Here is a 15,708-nt window from a genome sequence, read left to right as displayed (position 1 = left end):
GTTGTCCTGAAATCATATCACAAATAATCACCTATCTACAGACCGGACCTCCAGCAATCTCACCTATTCTGCAGATAAGGAATAGGTTGTGATCTCAGGACAACCCCTTTAAAGTGGTTGCCTCATGAAGACAATCCTTGAGATTGAAGGACCTATGTTATTACAATTTACGCAAACACTTGGTTGTTCCAAAAGAAGTGGGCCTTGACTGTACTCCTGTTCAACCTCTAGGATGTATGAGGCTGTATTAAGTTATTTTTTCCTTTTAAAGACTCTGCAGATAGTATTTTTCTGACATTTGCACTGATTAGCTACTTTTATTGGAGATCTCCATACAAGTGTTGAAATTGTGCAGAAATATTGGCTCCTGTGTAATGATTGCTTCCTCCAAATTAGGTGGAAGTAGTGACATTCTTTGAACACATTGTCCTACCTTTTCTCAGAGCTGCTCTATTGGGTTTAGATCTGGGGACTCTGAAGGGCAGGTGCAGAAGCAAAACAAGCTTTTATGTTCCTTGAAACCAATATATTTCAGCCATAATGTGAACAGCTGCTATAAAGTAATGAACACGGCCGGCTACAATAGTTAGGAAAGCTCTGCAGTTCCAACCTCAATCCACAGATATTAGAGGACCCAGGATCTGCCAGGGAGACATCCCCACACCATTACTCCACCTTCACCAACTTCAACTGTTTATACCTGACAGGAAGGCCTTAAAGGGAACCTGTCACCAGATTTGGGGCCTATAAGCTGCGACCACCACCAATTAGCTCTTATATACAGCATTCTAACATGCTGTATATAAGAGTCCAGGCCGCTGTGTAGAATGTAATAATCACTTTATAATACCTCTAAGGGGGTTGCAGTGCAGACTGCTCGGATGGGTGTCTCTGTTCTCCGGCACCTCCTCTTTCTGCCATTTTTGTCCTCCTTCTGAAGCCTGGGTGCATGACGTGTTTTACGTCATTCACACTTGCCGGCATTGTGGTCCCGCACAGGCGCATTACAATACTTTAATTTACTCTGCTCAGTGTAGTTCAAAGTTCACCTGTGCAGGACCACAATGCCAGCGAGTGTGTAAAACGTAGGATGCGTCGTGCACACAGGCTTCAAAAGAAAGCCAAAGATGGCGCCGGAGAATGGACACACCCATCTGACCAGTCTGCACCGCACCGCCCCCTAGGTGAGTATTATAAAGTGTTTTTTATGTTGTACACAGCGGCCTGGGCTCTTATATACAGCATGTTAGAATGCTGTATATAAGAGCCCACTGGTGGTGACCGCAGCTTATAGACCCCAAATCTGGTGACCGTTTCCTTTTAAGCTGTGTTGACACATTGCAAGCACAGTGTTTTTGTTTTTTTGTGTGTTTTTATTTGTTTTTGGTTTTTTTTGTTTCAATGTTCAAAAAAATCCCACAAAAAATATTGAGATTTTACCCCACAATTACGGCACAAAAATACAACCTAGCCTTATCGATTTTTGCTGCTTGTTCCAAATTCTGACCTTCCATCATCAGAAATTTGGTTCATTTAATCAGGCAATTCCCCCCCCCCCCCCCACTGCTCAGTGATCCAGTTTTTGGGCTCTTCTGCCCACTATAGTCTGGACTTTATTTTCTTTGTACAGCAGTTGCTCTGAAACTTGTCATCGGAGCCAAGTTGCCACAAGTTATGCATGGAGCACCAGTGTTGTGTTCAGTTGACACTGCACGGCACCTACCGTGTTTTTCCAAAAATAAGACTGTAGTTGCCAAAAAGCACTAAGGCTTATTTGCCCCCCCCCCCTCCCAAAAAAAAGCACTGGGGCTTATTTTTGGAGGAGCTCTTATTTTTGGAGAAACATGGTTGAGGGTAAGTTAACCTACCCCCCCCCCCCCCCCCCCCGCCAAAAAAAAAAGCAAAAAAGCAGACACACCACTTCCCGGGAGACTCATACTTACCAGTGGCTTCCAGGTCCTCCCTGTGATCTCCGGTGGATGCTGCACACTGTCCTCGCCTGCTTCTGGCTGACACGCACACTTTACATTGAGTGTTACAGAATACTTATGGCCGCAGGGAATGATGTGAGGAAGTCACATGTGTCCGCAGGCCCTGTAACCTAGCATTGCGGCAGGTCCTTGCACTCCACTGCACAGCCTCTCAGGATTCTGCCGACGAGAAGAAATTGGTGTCGCTGGATGTGGGGAGTATGTGTGTCATGTGATCTGATTGTGTGTGTGTGTGTGTGTGATCTGATTGTGTGTGTGTGAGTGTGCGCGGATGTGTGTATGTGCTATCTGATTGTGTGTGATCTGATTGTGTGTGTATGTGTGTGCGGATGTGTGTGTGCGCGATCTGATTGTGTGTGTGAGATCGTCTGTGTGTGCGATCTGATTGTGTGTATGAAATTGTGTGTGAGATCGTATGTTTGTGTGTGCAATCTGATTGTGTGTGTGTGCAATCTGATTGTGTGTGTGTGCAATCTGATTGTGTGTGTGTGCAATCTGATTGTGTGTGTGTGCAATCTGATTGTGTGTGTGTGCAATCTGATTGTGTGTGTGTGCAATCTGATTGTGTGTGTGTGCAATCTGATTGTGTGTGTGTGCACGCAATCTGATTGTGTGTGTGTGCACGCAATCTGATTGTGTGTGTGTGTGCACGCAATCTGATTGTGTGTGTGTGCGCACGCAATCTGATTGTGTGTGTGCGCACGCAATCTGATTGTGTGTGTGTGCACGCAATCTGATTGTGTGTGTGTGCACGCAATCTGATTGTGTGTGTGAGCTCGTTTGTGTGTGTGTGTGTGAGATCGGATGTTTGTGTGTGCGATCTGATTGTGTGTGTGTGAGCTCGTTTGTGTGTGTGTGTGAGATCGGATGTTTGTGTGTGCGATCTGATTGTGTGTGTGAGCTCGTTTGTGTGTGTGAGCTCGTTTGTGTGTGTGTGTGTGAGCTCGTTTGTGTGTGTGTGTGAGAGCTCATTTGTGTGTGTGTGTGAGCTCGTTTGTGTGTGTGTGTGAGCTCGTTTGTGTGTGTGTGTGTGAGATCGGATGTTTGTGTGTGAGATCGGATGTTTGTGTGTGCGATCTGATTGTGTGTGTGTGTGAGATCGGATGTTTGTGTGTGCGATCTGATTGTGTGTGTGAGCTCGTTTGTGTGTGTGTGTGTGAGATCGGATGTTTGTGTGTGCGATCTGATTGTGTGTGTGTGAGCTCGTTTGTGTGCGCGATCTGATTGTGTGTGTGTGAGCTCGTTTGTGTGAGTGAGATCGGATGTTTGTGTGTGCGATCTGATTGTGTGTGTGTGAGAGATCGGATGTTTGTGTGTGCGATCTGATTGTGTGTGTGTGTGAGCTAGTTTGTGTGTGAGATCGGATGTTTGTGTGTGCGATCTTATTGTGTGTGAGCTCGTTTGTGTGTGTGAGTGAGATCGGATGTTTGTGTGTGCGATCTGATTGTGTGTGTGCGATCTGATTGTGTTTGTGTGCGCGATCTGATTGTGTGTGTGTGAGCTCGTTTGTGTGTGTGAGTGAGATCGGATGTGTGTATGTGCTATCTGATTGTGTGTGTGAGATCGTCTGTGTGTGCGATCTGATTGTGTGTATGAAATTGTGTGTGAGATCGTATGTTTGTGTGTGCAATCTGATTGTGTGTGTGTGCACGCGATCTGATTGTGTGTGTGTGAGCTCGTTTGTGTGTGTGTGTGTGTGTGTGTGATCGGATGTTTGTGTGTGCGATCTGATTGTGTGTGTGTGTGTGTGAGCTCGTTTGTGTGTGTGTGTGAGATCGGATGTTTGTGTGTGCGATCTGATTGTGTGTGTGTGAGCTCGTTTGTGTGTGTGAGTGAGATCGGATGTTTGTGTGTGCGATCTGATTGTGTGTGTGTGAGCTTGTTTGTCTGTGTGTGTGTGCGATCTGATTGTGTGTGAGCTTGTTTGTGTGTGAGATCGGATGTTTGTGTGTGCGATCTGATTGTGTGTGTGTGTGAGCTCGTTTGTGTTTGTGTGCGCGATCTGATTGTGTGTGTGAGTGAGATCGGATGTTTGTGTGTGCGATCTGATTGTGTGTGTGTGAGCTCGTTTGTGTGTGTGTGTGAGATCGGATGTTTGTGTGCGCGATCTGATTGTGTGTGAGCTCGTTTGTGTGTGAGTGAGATCGGATGTTTGTGTGTGCGATCTGATTGTGTGTGTGTGCGCGATCTGATTGTGTGTGTGAGCTCGTTTGTGTGTGTGTGTGAGCTCGTTTGTGTGTGTGTGAGCTCGTTTGTGTGTGTGTGAGAGATCGGATGTTTGTGTGTGCGATCTGATTGTGTGTGTGTGAGCTCGTTTGTGTGTGTGTGTGTGTGAGATCGGATGTTTGTGTGTGCGATCTGATTGTGTGTGTGTGTGTGAGCTCGTTTGTGTTTGTGTGCGCGATCTGATTCTGTGTGTGTGAGCTCGTTTGTGTTTGTGTGCGCGATCTGATTGTGTGTGTGTGAGCTCGTTTGTGTGTGTGTGAGATCGGATGTTTGTGTGTGCGATCTGATTGTGTGTGTGAGCTCGTTTGTGTGCGCGATCTGATTCTGTGTGAGTGAGCTCGTTTGTTTGTGTGAGTGAGATCGGATGTTTGTGTGTGAGATCGGATGTTTGTGTGTGCGATCTGATTGTGTGTGTGTGAGCTTGTTTGTGTGTGTGTGTGAGATCGGATGTTTGTGTGTGCGATCTGATTGTGTGTGTGTGTGTGAGATCGTTTGTGTGCGCGATCTGATTGTGTGTGTGTGAGCTTGTTTGTGTGTGTGTGTGAGATCGGATGTTTGTGTGTGCGATCTGATTGTGTGTGTGTGTGAGCTCTTTTGTGTTTGTGTGCGCGATCTGATTCTGTGTGTGTGAGCTCGTTTGTGTGTGTGAGTGAGATCGGATGTTTGTGTGTGCGATCTGATTGTGTGTGTGTGAGCTCGTTTGTGTGTGTGAGATTGGATGTTTGTGTGTGCGATCTGATTGTGTGTGTGTGCGCGATCTGATTGTGTGTGTGTGAGCTCGTGTGTGTGTGAGCTCGTTTGTGTGTGTGAGTGAGATCGGATGTTTGTGTGTGCGATCTGATTGTGTGTGTGTGAGCTCGTTTGTGTGTGTGTGTGTGTGAGATCGGATGTTTGTGTGTGCGATCGGATGTTTGTGTGTGCGATCGGATGTTTGTGTGTGCGATCTGATTGTGTGTGTGTGAGCTCGTTTGTGTGTGTGAGATCGGATGTTTGTGTGTGCGATCTGATTGTGTGTGAGCTCATTTGTGTTTGTGTGCGCGATCTGTGTGTGTGTGTGAGCTCGTTTGTGTGTGTGTGAGATCGGATGTTTGTGTGTGCGATCTGATTGTGTGTGTGTGAGCTCGTTTGTGTGTGTGTGTGTGAGCTCGTTTGTGTGTGTGTGTGAGATCGGATGTTTGTGTGTGCGATCTGATTGTGTGTGTGTGTGTGAGCGCGATCACTGCAGGTCCTCTGCTCGGCATCTGGTAAGTATGATTACGGGGTGCCGCTGTGTATAATATGAAGTGTCCTGCAGTATCCTTAATTTTTTTAGCTGCACGGACACTTCATTATTGAATTGCGACTAAGTAGTATTTTTGGGGGAGGGCTTATTTTTGGAAAAACACAGTATGACCATGCTTTATTTATAGACTCTCAGGTTGCTCAATTATTCCCATTCTAATGAGGATTCACATGAAAATTGGTCTGCAGATAATCTGCTGACTTGCTATTATGCTGCACACTCAGTCATGCCTAATTTCATTCAGGGCCGTTCCAATCGTGAATGGGCAAGTGTCTTTATTAAAGTGGCCATTCATTGTATGCATGACGGGTCCATATGTCACTTGTGGGTTTACTCTTCCTTTTACGTATTAGCTTTTAGTAGTTTTTTTATATATAATAACACCATAGCTATGTTTATATTACTTTACAGTCTTTTTATTTTTTTTTTCTTCTTTCACATCAGGAAAATGCCGGTGATGACGCAGACAGGAACAAGTGCTGCCCAGTCTGCAACATGACCTTCTCATCTCCAGTGGTTGCAATGTCTCACTATCTTGGCAAAACGCATTCAAAGAATTTGAAAATGAAGGAACAGGGTGGAGCTCCCCAAGGTAGATATTCATAGGACGCAATTGTATGTAAGGCCTCCAGTACGTTTGTGGACCTAGCGTACTGTATACTTCTGTGAGCTTTTGCATGGGCATACTGTAACTTCACCACAAGCAACTATTCGGTTGTACCCGATGGCCCTTGAGGTCCCTTCCATCTCTACCATTCTATGATTCACCAGACTGAGGCTGAATGTGGGCGTCACAGAGGAGACGACATGACCGGCACGAGGATGGTCAGCCGGCCTCTGTCTATCATAGAAACCAATAAGTTCCCTGATTTTGCGTCACAGGGAAACCAGTGGTCGCCATATCTGATATCTGTCCAGATCTCAACGCTTAAATGATGCTGTTAGCTATATAATATAGTTGGCATCTTCCCTCTACAGTGGGTTCTGCTTCTGAGCCCGCTCCAAAGGTACTGACCCGCTTCATGATGTGATGGGTATATCTGTCACAGTACATTAAGTGCTTAAACATTGTTCATGTACTGCAGTTGTTTTGCACTGGTTTTGGTAATACAGAATGAATTTTTGTGAACAAAGATGTAGAGTAGAGTTGAGCCAGTACCTAACAATTCGTACTCACTATACTCATAACAAGTACTGTCTAATACTCGCGTATTCATTCCGAATAGCCTGGGCAATGCAAGTCAATGGGGAATACTCACAATGTAACGAGTAACCCGAATGCTGCACTATTCACTAATTGCATGAATAGTACGGCATTCGAGTTACTCATTACTTTCTTTATCGTTCCTTTATGGGAGACCCAGACCATGGGTGTATAGCTTCTGCCTCCGGAGGACACACAAAGTACTACACTCAAACGTGTAGCTCCTCCCTCCTAGCATATACACCCCCTGGTAGCCAGTCCTAGCCAGTTTCAATGCTTTATGTTCAGGAGGTCACACACACATGCATTCTCTGATTTTTGATTTTTCAAAGATTTGGAAGAAAAGCGGGTCCAGTTGGACTCCCGGCATGTCCCTTCTCACCCCACTGTGCTGTTAAGGTTGAATTTACAAGGCTGGAGCCTTCACATGCCGCGCTCCTTCGCCACCCCTCGGGATCTGGCTTGAAGTGGGAGCCATCACGGTTCTCACTGCTTTGCAGGAGACCGGTCTCCATCCGCAGCCCCTATGGATCCTGCTGGAAGGAGCGTTTAACCCCTCTCCAGGGACATGGCCCTGCGTCTCAAAGCTAAGTATTGAGACGTTTTTACCACAGAAAGTGGTCCTTCCAGGGGTCCCTTGTACTTTATTTATTGGGGACAGTGTGTTATATCGCTGTGTTAACGTTTCCGGCCGGTTTCCCAGTTTTCACTGGAGAACCGCGCCGACGGTGCCTGCACGCTGGCCGCATTTTTAAATCTAGGCCCCGGCTTCGCCTGAGGCCTAGTTTCGATTCTCCACTCCTGCATGTCAGTCAGTGCAGAGGGACAGCGTGGCTTCGCCCAGCGGCTGTTTAGCACAGGGAGCGGACACTCCTCTCTGAGGAAGGATTCCCTCCCCTGTATACTTCATTTGCCCACTCTCAGAGTAGGCCCCGCCCCCTCTCCTCGCTCCGGTCGCCATTTTCTCAGCGTTCTCTGTGTCTGCATAGGCACAGAGATCCCTCATTGTGACAAATGGGGGCCTGGGCTGGGGGATTGGAGGGCACAGAAATGTATGTTAAACGGTCTGGCAAGCCACAACCTCCGGTTATGCAGCTGCTTATATTCTCTGTTTATATACTCTGCTGGGGGTCTTTCTGGAGATGCATTCCCTCACAGAGCCCCCACTTCTGCAGCATGTCTCACATCAGAGCAAGGCTGCAAGGCTGTTTTCTTATTATGCACTGCATGTACATGTACCGAGCACATAAACACAGTGATTCCTCAGCCTGGAGGATCCCTCCAGCTGCTCCGGCAGGTGGTGCTGAGCATGCATTAGCCCCCTTCTCAGGGCGCTTCTGCTGCTACGGCTCGCTCAGCAAAGCTCTCAGAGGACCCTTCATCTGGTCTCAGACCCCGTCCTCCTAAAATGGAGACGCAGGGTCCCCTGTCCTTCCCCGTCCCGCAGCTCTGATTCACGAGCTGACTCACTGGACAAGGAGGATGTCCTTACTGGGGGCTCAGACGCTTCTTCATGTACATTGATTTGTCCGAAGGTGATGCAGATGCTAATGTTTTGATTGCGTCCATTATATTTGTACTGGACCTCAATCCGCCTGTATCAGGGTAGTATCCCCCCTCTGGCAGAAAGGCATCAGTATACCTTAAAGAGAACAAGGAGTGTGTTCCTTAACCACTCCAGTTTCCAGCCCTCTGTGACCAAGCCCAGAGCCTGTCCTGACAGACGCTCCCAAAGCGTGGTTCTGATGACTGTTTCCCCCTTCCACCAGAGGTGGTCAAGGAGTGGGCTCATTCACCAAGGGTGGTCCCTCCGGTGTCTAGTGTTTCAGCCCGGATAGTTGTATCAGTGGCTGACGGCACCTTCCTAAGGATCCACGGTACATTTCTTCGGTACTGGACCTAAAAGGGCACCAGTTACCTTGCCTAAGAGAACAACGAGTGGGTTCCTTAACCACTCCAGTTTTTCAGGCCACTGTGACCAAGCCCAGGGTCTGTTCTGGCAAACGCTTCCCAAAGCGTGGTGCTGAGGACAGTTTTCCCCTTCCACCAGAGGTGGTCAAGGAGTGGGCTCATTCACCAAAGGTGATCCCTCCGGTGTTTTTAGACCCTCAGCCCGGACCGTTGTACCAGTGGCTGATGGCTCCTCACTTACGGCTTGCTGTCCGACAGGTTGTCCTTCTGGCCAAGTCTGTATGGAGGCGGCAGGGGCCTCGTTCTCCCCAGCTTTTGCAGCAGTGCGGGTTTTCAAGGCCATCTCTGCTTCTCTAGAGAAGATGTATTCCCTCACAGGGAATCTATGCCATATCTGCCATGCTGGAGACTCTCACCGCTCTGCGGTGGCCTCGGCTAATTTCCTCGCTATCCGCAGGCTCCTGTGGCTTCGGAAGTGGAAGGCGGATGCTTCTAAAGAAGTTCCTTGCTGGGCTCCCTTTTGCTGGGACCAGACTATTCGGGAACAACTGGATGAAATTATTAAGGAAGCTCTTGGCGGGAAGAGTTTTCTTCCATGCCATAAACCTAAACCAGGAAACCTGTCCAGGGCAGGAATCAGTCAAGGTTTCGTTCCTTTCGTTCCTCCATCTGATCGTTCTCTAAGCCCTCGGCCTCGTCCACTGGCTCAGCCAAGGATCGTAAACCCAAATGGCGCACGAAGCCGCGTCCTCAGAAGACCGCAGGAGATGCTGCCACTAAGTCAGCCTCCTCCTGGCTATCTGGCCACGCCAGCAACGTCCTTGGTCGGTGGCAGGCTCTCCCATTTTGGCGACGTATGGTTTTAACACGTCTCCAATCAGTGGGTGCGAGATACATCTCCCACGGCTACAGGATAGATTTCTATCCAGCCCGCCAAACAGATTTTTTCTGTCAACTCCCCCCTGCTCCAAGGCCGCCGCCTTCTCACAGGCTGGGGCATTCTTGCAGGCCACTGGAGTAATTGTACCGGTTCCCGACTGGGAACGGTTCTGAGATTTCTGCTTAAATCTATTCCTAGTACCCGAAGAGGGCGGTGCCTCAGACCTGGATCTCAAGCTTCTCAAGCAGGTTCAGGTGCGGCATTTTCGCATGAAGTCTCTGCGGTCAATCAATGACCTAAGGAGATTCCCTGGCATCCATCGACATCAGAAGATGCCTATCTGCATGTGCCAATCGCAGTTTCACACCAGCGTTGGCTACGTTTTGCAATCAGAGTGATCCCATTCGTGGCTCTTCCCTTGGGGTTAGCCACGGCCCCTCGAGTATTCTCGAAGTCGGGGCAGCTGTGATTGCGGTCCTGCACCCCTAGGGGTTGGCAGTGATGCTTTCTTTGTCGCTCTATTGGGAGACCCAGACAATTGGGTGTATAGGCTATGCCTCCGGAGGCCGCACAAAGTACTACACTTAAAAGTGTTAAGCCCCTCCCCTTCTGCCTATACACCCCCCGTGCTCCCACGGGCTCCTCAGTTTTTTTGCTTTGTGCGAAGGAGGCAGACCTGCACACATAGCTCCACAGATTGGTCAGCAGCAGCTGCTGACCATGTCGGATGGAAGAAAAGTGGGCCCATATAGGGCCCCCAGCATGCTCCCTTCTCACCCCACTCTTGTCGGCGGTGTTGTTAAGGTTGAGGTATCCATTGCGGGTACGGAGGCTGGAGCCCACATGCTGTTTTCCTTCCCCATCCCCCTCAGGGCTCTGGGCGAAGTGGGATCCTATCGGTCTCCAGGCACTGAGACCGTGCTTCATCCACAACTCCTGTGGAGCCTGCTGGATAGGAGCCGGGTACCGTTCAGGGACATGGCCCTGCTACTTGAAGGTACTCTGTATCCCTGTGGGGACCGCGCACGGCAGCACCTCAGCTTTGCTGGGTGTGCTAGTGCACCGGGGACCGCGGCGCTGACCGGGTTAAACTGTGCCATTACACACTCAGCGTCGCTGAGTGTGTTTATATGTAGGGGCTACCGCGCTAACCGCCGCTGCCATGGGTAACTGCGGCGCGGCTGGGACTTGTAGTTCGCCGGGGACTTCGGCGCCGGCCGCGCTTTTACGGCGGCCAAGCTTATACTCGAGTCCCCGGCTTTCTTGCGGCCTAGTTTCCTTTTCTCCCGCCCTCAGCCCTGACAGGCAGGGGAAGGGCGGGACGCTGCACGGAACGAGCAGCACTGAAGGCTGGAGTATGATTTGCATACTCCACCCCCCTCACTGTGCACAGTGTGAGCACCAGTTCCCGCACTTTCTCGGCCACGCCCACGGCTCCCTCCTCTCGTCAGGACGCCGCAGCCATTCCTGTCAGCTCCTCCGACGCTGCAGAGAGGGACAAACCCTGGGAGACCCAGACACTGTCTCTGGTGGCCTCACAACCGCTTTAGGCGGGTGGTAAGCAGCACCTGTTGGTGCTAGCCCCATGGTGCTGTAGTGTATTGATACATTATTGGTTTATAGTATATTCTTTACACTGTATGAGCACAGTTCATTCTGGCTATATACCCTATTGTGTTGCTCAGGGAAAACAATAGCATGGCGCCCACAAAAGGCAGGGGTGCCAAAACACAGGCTTATTATGCTGCCTGCGCCGCTTGTACGACCCAGCTGCCGGCAGGTTCCACTGACCCTCATTGTGTGCAATGTTCGGCCCCTGTGGCACTTCTTCAGCCAGAGCCTCTGCTAAGAGGGGCCCAGGGGGAGCCACCTGTTGACGCTGTTCAGGTGACGGGGACGGAGTTTGCAAAACTCTCTGAGACTATGGCTAAGATACTAGAAGCCTTGCAGTCCAGGCCGGTATCTCAGCAAAGGGACTCTGTTGAATCACTGTTCCCTGGCCCCCCTCAGTTGGACCAACAATGTCCTTCCGGGGTATCTCATACATCCCAGGCTGAGGGTTATGACTTAGACCCCAGTCCCAGACCGACTAAGCGGGCTCGCTTAGAATTTCCCTCGACATCATATTGTTCAGGGTCTCAGTGGGGGGAATCTCTGGTTGATGATGCGGAGACAGCTGATCAGGATTCTGATCCTGAGGGCGCTCTCAATCTTAATTCTCCAGATGGGGACGCCATAGTGAACGATCTTATTGCGTCCATCAATCAAATGCTGGATATTTCTCCCTCAGCTCCTCCGGCGGAGGAGTCAGCTTCTCAGCAGGAGAAATTCCGTTTTCAGGTTCCCCAAGCGTACACAGAGTATGTTTCTAGACCACTCTGATTTCAGAGAGGCAGTCCAGAATCACCATGCTTGTCCAGATAAGCGTTTTTCGAAGCGCCTTAAGGATACACGTTATCCTTTTCCCCCTGACGTGGTTAAAGGTTGGACTCAGTGTCCCAAAGTGGATCCTCCAATCTCCAGACTGGCGGCTAGATCCATACTTGCAGTGGAAGATGGGGCCTCGCTCAAAGATGCCACTGACAGGCAGATGGAGCTCTGGTTGAAATCCATCTATGAAGCTATCGGAGCTTCTTTTGCCCCAGCATTCGCAGCCGTATGGGCGCTACAAGCTATCTCAGCAGGTCAAGCGCAAATTGAAGCAGCCACGTGCGCGTCCGCGCCACAAGTGGCACCCATTACCACCCAGACCTCGGCATTTGCGTCTTACGCTATTAATGCTGTCCTGGACTCTGTGAGCCGTACGGCGGTTGCGGCCGCCAATTCGGTGGTACTCCGCAGGGCCTTGTGGCTACGGGAATGGAAGGCAGATTCTGCTTCCAAAAAGCGCTTAACCAGTTTGCCAATTTCTGGCGACAGGCTGTTTGGCGAGCGTTTGGATGAAATCATCAAACAATCCAAGGGAAAGGATACATCCTTACCCCAGCCCAAACAGAACATACCCCAACAGAGGAGGGGGCAGTCGAGTTTTCGGTCCTTTCGGGGCGCGGGCAGGTCCCAATTCTCCTCGTCCAAAAGGTCTCAGAAAGAACAAAGGAACTCTGATGCATGGCGGTCTAAGTCACGTCCTAAAAAGACCACCGGAGGCGCCGCTAACAAGGCGGCTTCCTCATGACTTTCGACCTCCTCTAGCAGCATCCTCGGTCGGTGGCAGGCTCTCCCGCTTTTGCGACACCTGGCTGCCACAAATAAGACCGCTGGGTGAGAGACATTCTGTCTCACGGTTACAAGATAGAGTTCACCTCTCGTCCCCCGACTCGATTCTTCAGGTCATCCCCGCCTCCCGAGCGAGCCGAGGCTCTTCTGCAGGCGCTGCGCACTCTGAAGGCAGAAGGAGTGGTGATCCCTGTTCCTCTCCAGCAACAGAACCATGGTTTTTACTCCAACTTGTTTGTGGTCCCAAAGAAGGACGGGTCTTTCCGCCCGGTCCTGGACCTGAAACTGCTCAACAAACACGTAAAAACCAGACGGTTCAGGATGGAATCCCTCCGCTCCGTCATCGCCTCAATGTCCCAAGGAGATTTCCTTGCATCGATCGATATCAAAGATGCTTATCTCCACGTACCGATTGCTCCAGAGCACCAGCGCTTCTTGCGCTTCGCCATAGGAAACGAACACCTGCAATTCGTGGCACTGCCGTTCGGCTTGGCAACAGCCCCACGGGTTTTTACCAAGGTTATGGCTACTGTAGTAGCGCTCCTACACTCGCAGGGTCACTCGGTGATCCCGTACTTGGACGATCTGCTGATCAAGGCACCCTCTCAAGAGGCATGCCAACGCAGCCTCGACGCTACCCTGGAGACTCTCCAGGGTTTCGGGTGGATCATCAATTTTCCAAAGTCAAATCTGACACCGGCCCAATCGCTGACATATCTTGGCATGGAGTTTCATACCCTCTCAGCGATAGTGAAGCTTCCGCTGATCAAGCAGCAGTCACTACAGAAAGGGGTACAATCTCTCCTTCAAGGCCAGTCACACCCCTTGAGGCGCCTCATGCACTTCCTGGGAAAGATGGTGGCAGCAATGGAGGCAGTCCCTTTCGCGCAGTTTCACCTGCGTCCCCTTCAATGGGACATCCTACGCAAATGGGACAGGAAACCGACGTCCCTCGACAGGACCGTCTCCCTCTCTCAGGCGACCAAAGCTTCCCTTCGGTGGTGGCTTCTTCCCACTTCATTATCGAAGGGGAAATCCTTCCTACCCCCATCCTGGGAAGTAGTCACGACGGACGCGAGTCTGTCAGGGTGGGGAGCGGTTTTTCTCCACCACAGGGCTCAGGGTACGTGGACCCAGCAAGAGTCCTCGCTCCAGATCAATGTTCTGGAAATACGGGCAGTGTATCTTGCCCTGAAAGCGTTCCAGCAGTGGCTGGAGGGCAAGCAGATCCGAATTCAGTCGGACAATTCCACAGCGGTGGCATACATCAACCACCAAGGCGGCACACGCAGCCGACAAGCCTTCCAGGAAGTCCGGCGGATTTTGATGTGGGTGGAAGCCACGGCCTCCACCATATCCGCAGTTCACATCCCAGGCGTGGAAAACTGGGAAGCAGATTATCTCAGTCGCCAGGGCATGGACGCAGGGGAATGGTCCCTGCACCCGGACGTGTTTCAGGAGATCTGTTGCCGCTGGGGGGTGCCGGACGTCGACCTCATGGCGTCCCGGCACAACAACAAGGTACCGACGTTCATGGCACGGTCTCAAGATCCCAGAGCTCTGGCGGCAGATGCCTTAGTTCAGGATTGGTCGCAGTTTCAGCTCCCTTATGTGTTTCCTCCGCTGGCACTGTTGCCCAGAGTGTTACGCAAGATCAGGGCCGACTGCCGCCGCGCCATCCTCGTCGCTCCAGACTGGCCGAGGCGGTCGTGGTACCCGGATCTGTGGCATCTCACGGTCGGCCAACCGTGGGCACTACCAGACCGACCAGACTTGCTATCTCAAGGGCCGTTTTTCCATCTGAATTCTGCGGCCCTCAACCTGACTGTGTGGCCATTGAGTCCTGGATCCTAGCGTCTTCAGGATTATCTCAAGACGTCATTGCCACTATGAGACAGGCTAGGAAACCAACGTCCGCCAAGATCTATCACAGGACGTGGAAAATTTTTCTGTCGTGGTGTTCTGCTCAGGGTTTTTCTCCCTGGCCATTTGCATTACCTACTTTTCTGTCCTTCCTTCAATCTGGACTAGAAAAGGGTTTGTCGCTCGGCTCCCTTAAGGGACAAGTCTCAGCGCTCTCTGTGTTTTTCCAGAAGCGCCTAGCCAGACTTCCACAGGTACGCACGTTCCTGCAGGGGGTTTGTCACATAGTTCCACCTTACAAACGGCCGTTAGAACCCTGGGATCTAAACAGGGTGCTGATGGTTCTTCAAAAACCACCATTCGAGCCAATGAGAGATATTTCCCTCTCACGACTTTCGCAGAAAGTGGTTTTTCTAGTAGCAGTCACTTCTCTTCGGAGAGTGTCTGAGCTAGCAGCGTTGTCGTGCAAAGCCCCTTTCCTGGTCTTTCACCAGGACAAGGTGGTTCTACGTCCGGTTCCGGAATTTCTCCCTAAGGTGGTATCCCCCTTTCATCTCAATCAGGATATTTCCTTACCTTCTTTTTATCCTCATCCAGTTCACCAATGTGAAAAGGATTTGCACTTGTTAGATTTGGTGAGAGCACTCAGACTCTACATTTCTCGTACGGCGCCCCTGCGCCGCTCGGATGCACTCTTTGTCCTTGTCGCTGGCCAGCGTAAAGGGTCACAGGCTTCCAAATCAACCCTGGCTCGGTGGATCAAGGAGCCAATTATCGAAGCTTACCGTTCGGCTGGGCTTCCGGTTCCCTCAGGGCTGAAGGCCCATTCTACCAGAGCCGTGGGCGCGTCCTGGGCTTTGAGGCACCAGGCTACGGCTCAGCAGGTGTGTCAGGCGGCTACCTGGTCGAGCCTGCACACTTTCACGAAGCACTATCAAGTGCATACCTATGCTTCGGCGGATGCCAGCCTAGGTAGACGAGTCCTTCAGGTGGCGGTTGCCCACCTGTAGGAAAGGGCCGTTTTACGGCTCTCTTACGAGGTATTATTTTTACCCACCCAGGGACTGCTTTTGGACGTCCCAATTGTCTGGGTCTCCCAATAGAGCGACAAAGAAGAAGGGAATTTTGTTTACTT

At 50.6% G+C, this 15,708-nt stretch overlaps 1 protein-coding gene across 2 annotated transcripts in view; it reads left to right on the top strand.

Annotated features, from left to right (window-relative positions):
• Positions 1-15,708, top strand: part of ZNF346 (zinc finger protein 346) — a 113,476-nt gene that overhangs the window by 22,686 nt on the left and 75,082 nt on the right. For both annotated transcript variants that reach the window (XM_075344647.1, XM_075344646.1), the window contains exon 4: positions 5,944-6,091. In XM_075344647.1, the coding sequence (XP_075200762.1) occupies positions 5,944-6,091 (148 nt within the window). The remainder of the gene's footprint in view (positions 1-5,943; positions 6,092-15,708) is intronic.

Source organism: Anomaloglossus baeobatrachus, chromosome 4 (assembly GCF_048569485.1).
Source record: "Anomaloglossus baeobatrachus isolate aAnoBae1 chromosome 4, aAnoBae1.hap1, whole genome shotgun sequence".
Classification (NCBI taxonomy): domain Eukaryota; kingdom Metazoa; phylum Chordata; class Amphibia; order Anura; family Aromobatidae; genus Anomaloglossus; species Anomaloglossus baeobatrachus.
This window is presented reverse-complemented; position numbering and strand designations above follow the sequence as displayed.